This window comes from Epinephelus fuscoguttatus, linkage group LG22 (assembly GCF_011397635.1).
Source record: "Epinephelus fuscoguttatus linkage group LG22, E.fuscoguttatus.final_Chr_v1".
Taxonomy (NCBI): Eukaryota; Metazoa; Chordata; class Actinopteri; order Perciformes; family Serranidae; genus Epinephelus; species Epinephelus fuscoguttatus.
This window is the reverse complement of record NC_064773.1, coordinates 30,122,940-30,136,145: the sequence shown is the minus strand read 5'-3', so window position 1 is coordinate 30,136,145 and position 13,206 is coordinate 30,122,940. Positions and strand designations below refer to the sequence as shown.

The following is a 13,206-nucleotide window of genomic DNA, read 5'->3' as shown; positions in this document are numbered from 1 at the left end:
TCAGACAGACTTTGAGCCAGGAGACCTCTGTACATGTCCCATGTGAAACCAAAAGTCTGCTGTTTTTGACATATTGTTACATAACTCTGTCTGTGGTGTCCTTATGTCACGCATCACGTGACATATGACATGTTGCAATCTTATTTTAAGCCAGAACATTTCAAATCTATCCAAGTCATTTAGTTGCCTAAGCCTAATCACAACAACAGTGGGTTTCACTCTGGAGACAGCAACGCATCACATACAGACCTTAAAGAGTGCATCTCATAGATATGCAAAAGGGTGCCTTCGGCGTCCGTATCATACGCTAGGGCCGTGAGAAAGCACGAGAAGGCATCGGTATTTGACAACCTAGGATGAGAATGTATTGGCAAGACAGTGGCCAAGCAGCTGGCGGCACCGGTCAACTGTTTAAGACCCACAAACAGCAAAAGCAGGTATTATTCAACAAGAGGTCGAGACAAGTAGAGCCATATGTGTGGCTACAAAACCCCATATTTTTTAAGGACAGTTCAGTAGATGTCCAGCTGTGTTAGCAGTAACCAAATTAGGTATTTTAAGCAAAAACATGATGCTTTCCCAGCCCTAACCGAGGTGTCCTCAGAATGGTTTATATGATATCCTACGAAAATGCAGACCCAACAGTTCATATGATATTCTAGGAATTACCACCCCATGAATGATGTTACATGTTTATTGTGAAGTTACTGTGGTTGGAGGTTGGTTAAAGTAACATGGTGGGGACATACCGTAAAATGACAGTCCACCCAAAGTGGAAAGTCCGCATTGTTGTGACCCATCCACCACCCTAACCTACCGTACAGGATTGCTTTGTTGTTTACGCCCAACAGTGCATTGGTCACATGATTGCAGCTTTTCAAACTACATCAGATATGTACGAATTTGGGTGCATTACTTTTGCAGGAAAATGTCTGAGCAGCAAGGAGTTTTTGTGCCTCAAACCGAACCACGCATTAACCACAGCGTTTTCACAACAATAAGTTGAAACATAAAGTTTTAACATATCAAAAACATTTTACAACTTATATATTTAAAGCAAATGTACAATGCCAGCATTTTATTATGTAGACTGGGTTGGAGACGGGATTTAAAGCTGCAGAATAAGCTCGCAAGTGAACCTTGTGCTGAAATACTTCTTGTGAAGCTTGACATGTTTTGCTACAATCTGATATTTGTCTTTGTAAAACAGAAGTTTTAAAGCTTTATACTGAAACACAGGCAGATACGTACGACTAAAGGTAAACCCATATTTTGCTTTTTCAGTACACCCAAAATCACTGTCAAGAAGAAAACAGGTCAGACGAAGCAAAGAAAGAAACAGTTAAACATCAGTTAAAAGATAAATAGTTTATGTGAATCTCTCACATAGCATTTACCTTCACTCTATACACATTGTTTTGAACGTGATATACAGTATGTCATCTTTTTTTTTCTTTTTTTTTTTTACAATTTGACATAATGGGGGTTTTTTTCAGCATGCATTTTAGAATGCCAACAAAAGGCTCCACAAATACAGACTTCAAACTAGAATTTTCCTCACAGTAAAACATACAAAACATGAACTCGGATCAAAAGCCTGACAGTTTGAGGACACGATGGAGAAGCACAGCATCAGACTACCATGACTTTTACAGATAAGAGCAATGTACTCAACAGTAAGACACAAAAATACATGTTCTGGATTCAAAAAAATAAACACCTTTTTTTTTTTCAAGTTACAACGTCATCCTAAAAATACACAAAGAACGGTACCCCTTTGTCAAGTCAAAGAGTAAAGCAGCGTGTGAACTACACGAGGAGGATTGTGGGTACAGGGTGACACGACTGTGCAGGTCAGAACCAAGCTGTGCCACCTGCCAGTCATTTCGAACAGCCTTCAGAGCTGCATTTTCACTCCCTTTTCCTTCTGCATTCTTGTTTTAACGGGCTGCTGAAATCACAGTGTGGATCGGCGCTTTTTGTTTTCGGGTGCTTATTGCAAATCCGATCTGATTGTATGGGTTCACGGGGTTGCTACTGTGCAGATGTAGCCGTTCTAGAAGTCCTGCTTTATAACTTGGTAAACTTCTGCTACACTTTTGCTCCACCCCCACAAGGGGAAAAGTTTGGAAGAATCAAGTTATGCAGTTTTTGTTTAGCCACCAGGAGTTATGAGGAGTAGTCTGGTGAGAATAATTTGTTTTGCGAGGAGACAAACATCTGCAGCACAAACGCAGGGTAGTTGCATGTTTAGGTGCTCGGAAAAGGGAAGGACTTCTAGAACAGCGACTGCACCACAGGGAACTCTGTCTCATTCGTGTTTGTGCTAAAACTAACTGGAAGAGTGACAGCATCAAGTCCACTCGTTGGTCTCCGCTGACCTGGCCTTTCAAATTGCAGATCTTAACCCTGGTGTTTTAGGATACACACACATTAACACACAGCAGAGCAATTAACCTACTGAAAATTACCAAGGGAAACAAAAGCAGAGATGACCATAATGTCACATTTATTCAACTTAGCACGTTTGTCTCTCTATACTGTATATACTGTATGTAGAATTTCATATATGAATACACTCCATTTTTAGAACACAAAGTGCCTCAACTGATACATCTTAATACACTTATTGCGAGGAGGGATACCACAGCAAGAAAAGTGATTGAGTGTCACGGCGCAACTTAGCAACCAACCACCCTGTTACCTGACTCGCCATTGAAAGACAGATGTGTGGACGGAGCCGCTTGACCCAGATGTGCTGTGTTGTCTTATTTACAGGAGCGATATCTATACAGTAGTCTCTTTTAAGGACGTGTCCAGTTTGCTTTGCTAGCCTTTTTTTTCTCCACAGTTCTAAAACAGGAAAACAAAAAGAGAAATCAGGAAAAGGTAAATGCTTGTCAAAGTCCTCCCAGGGTTTCATTTTTATCTCTACGTCCCGTTACTGCGCACTGAGCCACTGGCCGGGCAGCTGTCAGCCAATAGTCTCTGCGTGCCTCCTTGTCCATATTGTCCTGTAGGAGTGGCCTTATGACTCCAAATGGGGTCCTCCCACTGCAATAGGTCCTCATACTGATGACTTATCCCACCGTCATTCAAATAGGAAATGAATCGTCTAAATAAAATATAAACACATCTCTAAATATCAGAAATGCATAATGTCTTTGCTGAGCATCATTTCACAACATGCACAGACTGGCTATTTTCAATATGTGCACCAAAAAATGACAACATGGTACAGATCTATGGTGCTGTTTCAGCTTGAGTTATAAAAGCTCTGTTGTATATTGCAGTGGTTTAAGTGGGGGTGATTCAATAATTCGCCATAAAAACGGAGAGAAATGTTTGCAAGAGCTCTTCTTTTTAATTGTTTGACTTTTTGCCGAGCTATGTGTAAGATGCATCTAGCTGTGAGCCAGTTGCTAAGCAACCATCTGCTACTGGTATAGACATACTGTAGGAATGGGTGAGGCACATCGCTGCATGGTTGTGTCTGCTGTCCCACACCTGTTGGTGCACAGAGGCAATTTATGAAATATAGTGAATGGATAAATGATTTGAGAGCAGTTAATAGCCCTTGGAGATGGCTGATATAAAGTGAAACTGTGCAGATAAAAGAGCAGAGAAGGATTGAGTTATGTGTCAGTGTTTTTTGCAACAAACAAAATCCGCTCCTCGGGTGTAAACTGTGCAAATTTCCATCCAAATCTGGTGTCATATGATACAAAATGCCATTTTCTCCTCAATTATAGTGTCATTTGTTCATTCTAATCATACTTATGTCTTAATATAATTATCAGCTGATTAAAACGCTACAAGCAGCACCTGTAATAGTGCCATCAATAGTGCATGTTTATCTGCGCTTGTCTCTTCATACAGGTATCTCCTCTTAGGATTATTGAATAACCCCCGTTTTCAGTACACACACACACACACACACACACACACACACACACACACACAAGAATACAAACTTAATTCATGACCAAAAGGGCGAGAGGGTCCCACACTGCAATCTGACCCTCACACCTGTTCAGAAGGTTACCTTTCCGCCATGGTGGCATCTTCCCCTCAAGCCATTAAGATAGAACGCTGCTCTCTGCTTGTGTGAAACCAGTAAAGACAACCTCTTTGCAGTTATCTGTGAGCAAAACAACCAGAGACACAACAGCTTTGGTGGCACTCCATCAAAGAAAACAAAACACAGAGGAGGTGGGGAGAAAGTTAGTTGGAAATAGCAGACGAGCAAAGGAAAAAAAAAACATGCAGAGAGAAGCGAACACCCAGCTGGCGTTCTGTGTTTTCAGTCTCCTGGGTGGTTTGTTGGTGAAGCCGATGGAAAAATGAGACGAGTGTACCCCAACCCCAACATAATAACATTACATTAAAAAATACTTTCTCAAATATACATTTCCTCAAGCTGTCCTCGCTGTCTGCCACATTGCTCGCAGACGATGGTTACAGGATGATCCATGCAAAAACATGAGCAGGCCCAGCAGCGGGTGAAGAGTGACAGACTGTACGTGTGCTTGTGTGAGTCGAGACATAGTCCTGAAATGCTCCTTCCCGACACCCGTCCCTCCCGTCTCAATCCCAAAAATAAAGTACCAAACCAAAAACAAAGTCACAGTTATGTGAGGTTAAAATGAAGTGACATCTCTCTTTCTTTTTTTGGAAGCACGTCTTTTTCAAGGTATCTAAATATAGCAACATCTAATATCCCTGATTATTCATGTGTCCTTTATTAAATGTTATGGCTGCTACTTCTAAAGCCACCAGTCAGAGTTCTTTTATTGCAAGTCTCACAATATCGAACTAAAGGGAACTCCAAAAGACACAGGAGAACTGACTAGTTACTTAAGGATGTTAGCTAAGCACATCAAACTTCAAGGAACAGAGGAGTTGCTCAGGTTGCCCAAGCCACTAACATTAGTCTTAGCTACAAAGTTAAGTACTTATCCACTAGTCACAATACCGAGAACAGAGTTCAGATATAATACCAAAGGGAGGTGGTTTGTTTGGGGGTAGGATGTAGGCTGGTTTGGACCAAAGTGGCCCAGGGCTGCACGTCTCACAGGATGGAGGGGATAGGGGAGCGAGAGCGTCGCAGCGGGCAGGGCGATCCGTAGGGTGAGGTCACGGGAGACAACCTCAGGGCGTTACCAGTCATGCCCGCTATGTTGTTTAAGCTCCGGGATTTCTCATAGCCTTCGGATGAGGGGGCGACACAGAGGAGGTGGTGGTGGAGGTGGTGGTTGTGGTTGTGCAGGAACAGGACATGAACACACACAGGCAGGCAGGCAGGCAGGCACGCGGGCAGGCAACGATCCGAGTCCGAGCCAGCCGAGTGAACCGAGACAAGACAGGAGACAGGAGTGAGACAGAGCAACAGTAACATACTGTATGGTGAGTGCATGCACAGCACTTTTCCTGACAATGACTGTGAGGCAGATTGGAGTTTTAGATAGGCAAATGTGTTGAGCCAGAGCTGCTCTAGAGGGAGAAATAACCTCATTGGCTGAGTTAATCCTCAGAGGGCAGAGCCAAAGAACCACAGTCTCCTGGCTTCAGATACATTCCATCACTGGAAACCCTATCTGACCAGAAAATATACATCGCAGCATCCCACTGGGACTGGGAATGAGTTAGAAGTGATCTCAGACACTGCTCATTTAGAGGAAAATAGTAATATTTACAATAAAAAGACAACACAAGAACAGTTAGCTATTTTACTCTTTGCTGTCAAAGTAGGTGACTTAATTTGTCTGGAACCACAAGCAGCTGAGTAGGAAAAATCGTCTGCATCAGCCTTCTAGTTGTAAGTCTGAGTCAAGCTATGACTCACTCATCATTCAGCAAAAATGTCAACAAACCAGTGGCAAAAAAAATCTGCAAATAGCAAATATCGCTGGCAGTTACATTTTAATAAAAACCAATGTTAATTTCAGTCAATTCAGCTGATCAGAAATGAGCTGTACACCATTTTACCGAATCTGCTTCCATTCATAAACAAATAATGTGCTCACTAGCTCAGCTGGATGGAATGGATCCATCATTAATGTGATTAGCTACGTCTGTGCTCTCCCTGCTGTGACAGAAAAAGGTGGCTGTTGTTAGAGCTGTATTGTTATCTAATCTCGCTGTAGTGACTGTGCCTCGAGATTTTGTGACATTAGACCAAATCCATAAAAACAGCATGGCTACTGGCTTTCTGCTGCTTTCATGCCACGTTGGCAGAGTAGGATGGAAAATCCTCCTGTTATTCTGTCTCAGGAGCATTCATTATTCAGAGACACCCCCGTTGCTATCAATGCAATCTCTGAACCCATCGGCTATCAGTCTGACGACGATAAGCCTCTATGGACAAGGCCAGTATTTCGGGGGATCGGGTCCAAGACTTCCTCTTCCATGCGCCGGTCATTTTGGCTAATCTCTATAAAAAATATCTCCATATGAATGCAGATTATTAATAACAATGAAAAAAAGCCAAGGAAAAGCTAGATTGTCATCAGACGATAGCTGGGAACAATGGGTTCCAAGTACAGAAAAATATATGTAGACGTCGCATTGACTGTGTCAGCCCATTGCAACAAAACGCCAACATCGCTGCCATATTGGGATGCAAGTAACAGGGGAGCTGCTGTGTTTCTGGATAAAAATCCCTGTAACATTTATATTTTTTCAACCGATTTCAATGAGTTGTTTTTACAGTCATGGGTTTATGATCTACTGTATATGCTGTACAAAAAAAAAGTTTTGTCAATTAGAAGTTTTGTTAATTAGAATCTTAAAAGTTAGACTATAATCACTGCTGGAGGCTCAAGAGTGTGTGTGTTCGGCTTATATGAGCTGAATTACTTTTTACTTAAAATTAATCATCATTACAAGGCATTGTAAAAATCAAGTTTGTCAAGCATCGATCCGACTTATTGTCCTAGGTTAATACTTGTGTAGATATCCCTATATAATATCATTTATTGTCCAAGTAGACAACTCTTAAGCTAACTAGTTAACACTGTCTGCTTGTCAACTCCTTGATCATAACAGAATATTGAAACTTTCAAAACTGCTCTTTCTACAAAGGCCACCCAAAGAAAATCGGTTCTTTGTTCAGAATATCAAACAGACGATAGATGTTTGTTTCTGGCTGCCAGCAGTCAGCATAAGCTAACATAGCTAGAAGGCTACTGTTAACGTTAGTGAATTTTGATTTTCCCAGGATTGTGCCTGGATGCAGACGGTAACCAATGTAAATGCAAATTACGTAACATAAATAAACACGTTTCTAAAATGAGCAGTGCTGAAGGTTACTATATTCTGATCAAGGAGATGATAAGCATACTAGCTAGCACACTAGCTTGCATGCTAGCTTGTTGAATTTTTTTTAATTTCCACATTAAATCGTATAGGGACGTCTCACTAAGTACTACCAAAGTCCACAAGGTTTAACCAAGGAAAATAAACCAAATCCATGCTTTTGCCAAACTTTTTCACAATTTTTTACAGCTCCCTTTAACAAACACATAAGTAATTTAGTTCATGTAATCCTAACACACACACCTCTCTTAAGCGTCCAGCAGTGATTTTAGCCTTAATATCAAGATTCAAGATCAGCATTTTTCTATGCTTCACGTAGATCATGAACTCATTCCAATTGGCTGAGAAATATAAACGTTAAAGTGCTTTTAATCCAGTACAGCAGCTCCCCTGTTACTTGCATTTATTAACAGGCTAGTCTTGTTCTCTTCGATATGGTGACGATGTTGACGTATGATCCAGTGGCCGATGAGGTATCTATGTTTTATATCTATGGCTCTGAGATTGAGTTTCGGCCAGTGTGTTCCTCCTCTCTTGCTCTCCACATGTATTGTACCTGCTGTGCAAATGTGATTGGTCAACACTACTCCGACAACAAACAGAAACCAGAATTTTTCTGATACCAAACTAATATATTGCTGCCTACAGATTTTACATACATATGTTTATAAAGTTCACCAGTAATGTTGCTACACCAGATAAAGGGGGATTAAGCTTTTACTTATTGTGTTACATAAAGCTCGTAACAGTCAAGCCACCTTTAGCTGATGTGATTGTATTAGTGTTAATATTGAATTTTATTTAGAGTAAACTGTCAACTAAAGTGGCTAGTAGCTATAGTGGGCTGTTGAAATTGTCCGTATTGGAGTACGAAAATCATTGCTTAGAGGCTGACACGTATAGTTTTCCCCATTTGGCAACTTGTAATCACAATTTGATGGGATTTGACATTAGCTGCACTTAAATATCTGTTTGCCGCTTAGTTTAGCTGGACTTCAAGGTAACCATACCAGCCTACAGCTAGCTAAGCTAGTTAGCAATCATGCTAATGTTCCAACACAATGAATGGCATGATTATGAATGAATGAAATAATGAAATCACTTCCATTGCTATTCTGACCAATGTCTCTGTTGCCACAATGGTTCTCTGGCTCCACCCACTCATTCAACCAATCAGACTGCTTCACCCTTACAGTAACTCCACCTTTGAGAAATGCCTTTGTGATTAAAACTCAAGTCTGCCAGAGTTAACAGTGGAGAACTTTTAGTCACATAAGAGATATTGTTATTCTTAAAGTAGTAGGGTTTAAGAATAGAAGCATTAGCAGTCATTCACCTCATGGCATCATCATTAGTATTTTCACTCATAAGAAATCGTTTAAAGACTATAAATGTAACTACATAATAAATAGTAATAACTTTAGGTATGCTTGCATAAACTGCTCATTCATATTGAGGCATTTAGTTCAGATATATATATAGTCATATATCAAGTCTACCAACATGCACATCATGTATCAAGTAGTACAGACTGTTTCTGTGTGTATAATTCAAGTTGTGGCTGGCACATACTGATGACGATGAGGATAAAAACACCTTCGGTTTTTATATTTTTATTATCTGTACAGATTCACACTTTACAACAGCTCAAACATCTAAAAATGCAGCATGTAATGCACACTGGTGCAAAAATAAACAAGCAAGCCAAAGCAGCCAGATCATTAATGGAGCATGCCAATCAGCTGGCGTAAACACTGATGAGGAACAGCTAATGGAGACGTGGCCTCATTACCATACTGCATACGGCACCATTTGTTTCATCGAATGGGAGAGTGTACGTTTAACTGGGGCTGTTTCAGAACCAGCCGAGCAGGCAGAACAAAGGGCAGCCTGAGTCTATGCCAACAGGTAGCAGGGACTAGAAAGGACCCCATGTTTAATGCATCAGTGTCAGCGTGGCTGCGACTGCAACCGCCGGCTGAAGCATCAGAGACGAAGGCACAGCTGCTCAGCCTCCTATGTTGAAAAAACAAGACTGGCGAGGTGCCGTGCTGTGAGCGAGACCACCATGTTGTGCTCACAAGAGGATCTGGACCACAGGAACAGAGGCTTCTCTGCTGGTCTGTCTCAATACCAAGCTTGGAAACCATTAATTAACCATTAATTTTTTAACTTCAATAAAAACGTAACCATAATGATGTATTTTCTCATTGGAATTCTTACAAAACAGGTGCTGAAATTCAATTGAACAAAATCTTCAATTTACAGAGTGGTACTCTATTGGTACGCTAGCATTGATTTGCCTGCTATAGAGTGAGAACTGTAGCACTATGAGGCTATAGAGCATTGAAAGCAGGACATTTAGTGAGCCTCCTCGAGAGGCAGTTAACTTCTGATAGAATGCAATTAGCCAAGGCTTACCGCTTCCACATTACAGCGCAGATTAACACTACATTAATGCCTCAAGATGCTTGAGATAAAACAGAGGAATTAATCTAACAAACACGCTTTAGGCTTCGCATGGTGCCTGAGTATTATTTTAGTGTGGTCAAACAGAGGCTGTATTTTACAGGAATATTGTCTATCAAATAAGCTGCACCTTGACCCCAATTCCACTGTGTGAGCTGCTCAGTTTATACATTTTACTTCATGACCTTTTCTGCCTTTGAAATGGAACAGCAATGGGACTTTCTGGTAATTCAGCAGATGTGAACTTCATAATGACCTTTAGCTTGGGTCAAAGTGTTTGGAAGGTCAAGCCCTTTCTGAGTCTGACCTTTCCCACTGATGCACCTCTACCACACTGAAGGCCATGACTGACAGGCAAACCATCGGGACAAATCTGATATTGTCCACTGATATTTCTCATTGGAAACAATGTATACTGCTTCAATATCTTGTCCAGCTTTAGGCTTAGTAAACTTTGCCAGCAAAGTTTCAACATTGTCCAGTTAGAAATAAGAATCAGGTCATCCTGTTGGTGTAACTAGAGCCATGGTCAACTCACTATGTTTAGCTTGGGCAAACTGACTTCATTATTATAGAACATTTTAATGATCATAAACAACTTTGTATGAAGGGCTTGGAATTGCATGTACTGACCTATTTTTCCTTGTCTTTATGGAACTATTAAGCTTAAAGCTGCGGTAGGCAGTTTCATTTTGGCATCAGTGGACAAAAATCCCCATAGTTAATTTGTGCCTATTGTAATTTAAGTGGACTGAGAGAATGCTAGACTTCTGCACCAGGTAATTTTAGAGAGAGGGCGTTCCTATCCACCTTATTTTCAAACACGGAAGTAAATAGTGGTCAACTTCCGTGTTTTTGTGCGTGACTTCTGGTCAGCCGCTTTCCCTTACCGGAGCTAATGGTGCAAGCTAATTTTTTTCAATTTTCAATTGTGTTAGTCAATCAGTTAGTTAGTTAGTTAGTCTGTGTATTTTATATAGATAACTGTGCCCACGTTTCCGTTATTTGGTAATTGCCAGTAAAAATAATTCCCTCTAATCGCGAATAAATCGCACGTCAATTAAAAACTATGAACCAAAAAAAGCACAATCTATCCCGAGTCAGACAAACTGCTTGATCCCTGTCTCCAGTGTACCAGCAGAGAACCTGCAGAACCGAATCAGTGAATAAACACACCGGGCTACACAGCCTCTCTACCTGAGCAGCTGAAGCTGCGGCTCGCACCCTCAACACACAGACATACAGACGGTGCTTCTGCATGCCAGCCAAACGTGTGCACAACCGTGAGAAATAAATATGTGAGGTGCACACTGCTTTTCTATCTTTTTTTCTTTTCTTTCTTTCTTTCTTTCTGTCAGTGACATACACTCCTAACACAGGACGGGTTGTTTTTATTGACTGAGTTGATTATTAAGCCATAGTGATGTGCGGATCAGCTCTGATAGCACCTGAATCAGCATGTACGCATCAACCATCCAGCCGTTACAACATGAATGAGCTAGCAAAGCAGTTTTGTGTTGCTATGTGTGGTATTTATTCAGTTTTGGGAAATCACGATATCTAGAAAGCATCAGTTGCTGCAGCTGACAGGGACAGCTAACACTAGCAGCAAAGCTAACATCAGGATCGTCACCCGTTAAAAGCCTCCCGTTGTCGGATACGACATGACACTACTCCGGTTAGCTCAATCATGTTGTAACTAAGACATCCGCTGGAAAAAATATTTTTTTCACCGACTGTTTATTGAGTTATTACAGACACCGCTAACGGCTAACAGCTAATGGTTAGCCCAGCTAATCTACGATAACCATGTTAATTACAAAACATGCACACAGAAATAGTAATGTTTGTTCAATCATTGTGTTTATAGACTTTTCAAACATCAGATTAGTCTAAACGGTGATATAGTGACGTGAAAATGTGATATATATACATATATATATATATATATATATATATATCTAGCTAAACTCAACAAGGTAAACAACAAGGCGATTCCCATTTACACAGTGGTCAAGAGTGCTGGACCGGAAGTGTCGCACAAAAAAATGGAAGCTGGCTGCGTTCTGTTTTGCCTCGGTGTTTCCGTGAAAAATAAGGTGGATTGGCTGCTCTACAAATGGTGATGTGCATGCACTTCCTTTCAGATGTTGAAAGCCTGATTCAGTGGCAAAGAATCCTGCAGAAACAGTTGCTATTTCAGCCTTGGCAACAACTGCCTACACCAAAAAGCAACCCCAAAAAGGAAGACAGACTTATCAAAGTGTGAGTCCTAAAGAGAGTTTGACAATAAACACAATAAAACACGTTTCAATATCTGCAAAATGTTTTAGAGATGGAAAGAAAATGTTGCCTATAGTTTAGCCTTCTGTTACGACAAGGCTAATGGCTGCAACTTCAAGTTCATGTTTATGTAGCTAATGTAGCTAGAGCCTCGAATCACAGTGTGTCCTCTGCCTCACTCCCTGCCACAACAGACCACCTCACCAGGAGGAGAGTGGGCAGCAACTCTAATCCAGCCACCGTAAACCCTAGCATCAGGGGAGCAGATGGCCCAGACTCCCCGCCGGATCAGCAAACTTTCTGTTGCTGCCGTTACTCAGGTTAGGCCCGGTGCTACTGGCGGCCACCAGCCCGCTGTGTCACCCAGTGCTGCAGAGTTTGCACGGGCCAAATCCGAGTTGCTGCAGCTGCCAACCAAAGGTCCGTCTCCCGAGCTGCTGTCTGCTTTTCTCTCGGGTAAGCAGTCCACAGTGGTGGGGAGCGAGGCGGAGGCACTATGGAGTAGCTAGCTTGCTAATTCCTGTCTCATTTGTGGTTGGATAAACAGAGAGAGAGCAGGGCTGAGCAAATGCGCTGTGGGCAGCTTTAAAATGAAATACGATTAAATTAATCAGTGTATGGGAAAAACTGGGTGACTGTATGAAGCACAAGCATACACCAGTGGCTGTCTGGTGGGAGGGGCTTAGGACAGAAAGGGAAGAGCTGCAGGAGGAGGCTGTATTTGCAGATTCTGCTGTTTTCAGATTCCTGCCTACCGCAGCTTTAATACCATAAAAGATAGAATATATGTAACAGGTCTGATATGTCAGATAAAAGATGGTCAGTGGGCTATGTTACTTAATTTGAATGTAAATAAATCCACTGTACTCACTGGTGATTAGCTCAAACTGTTATTAGCAGCCAGTGTTAGCCTGTTCCAATGAAGAAGTCAAAATGTTTATGAGTCGATGGGATTAGAATATTTTACTTTAACAATTTTAATTCCTTTGACTGTGAGGTATCTGAAACATCTGCTGGTGAATCATCACCTTAGGGCCAGGTGATTGATGCAGATGATGACACTGGGCAGTTTCTTTGGGAGCGGTAGATGGGCAATGAACCTGGCAACAGCCAAAAAAGTGACACACGGGGTCAGAA

The 13,206-nt window shown here is 41.4% G+C and overlaps 1 protein-coding gene across 6 annotated transcripts in view; it reads right to left on the bottom strand.

Annotated features, from left to right (window-relative positions):
- Positions 1 to 1,122: 1,122 nt before the first annotated feature.
- Positions 1,123 to 13,206, bottom strand: part of kcnc2 (potassium voltage-gated channel, Shaw-related subfamily, member 2) — a 314,895-nt gene continuing 302,811 nt past the window's right edge. Inside the window, exons 4-5 of one of the 6 annotated variants that reach the window (XR_007448334.1) lie at positions 4,046 to 5,208; positions 1,123 to 3,115 (exon numbers count right to left, since the gene is read on the bottom strand). Coding sequence is in view for 4 of the 6 variants with exons in the window: in XM_049566167.1 (XP_049422124.1) it covers positions 5,072 to 5,208 (137 nt within the window). In the remaining 2 variants the exon portion in view is untranslated. Of the gene's footprint in view, positions 5,209 to 13,206 lie in introns of all 6 variants that reach the window. The other 5 variants (XM_049566171.1, XR_007448335.1, XM_049566170.1 and 2 more) reach the window with 5 other exon arrangements.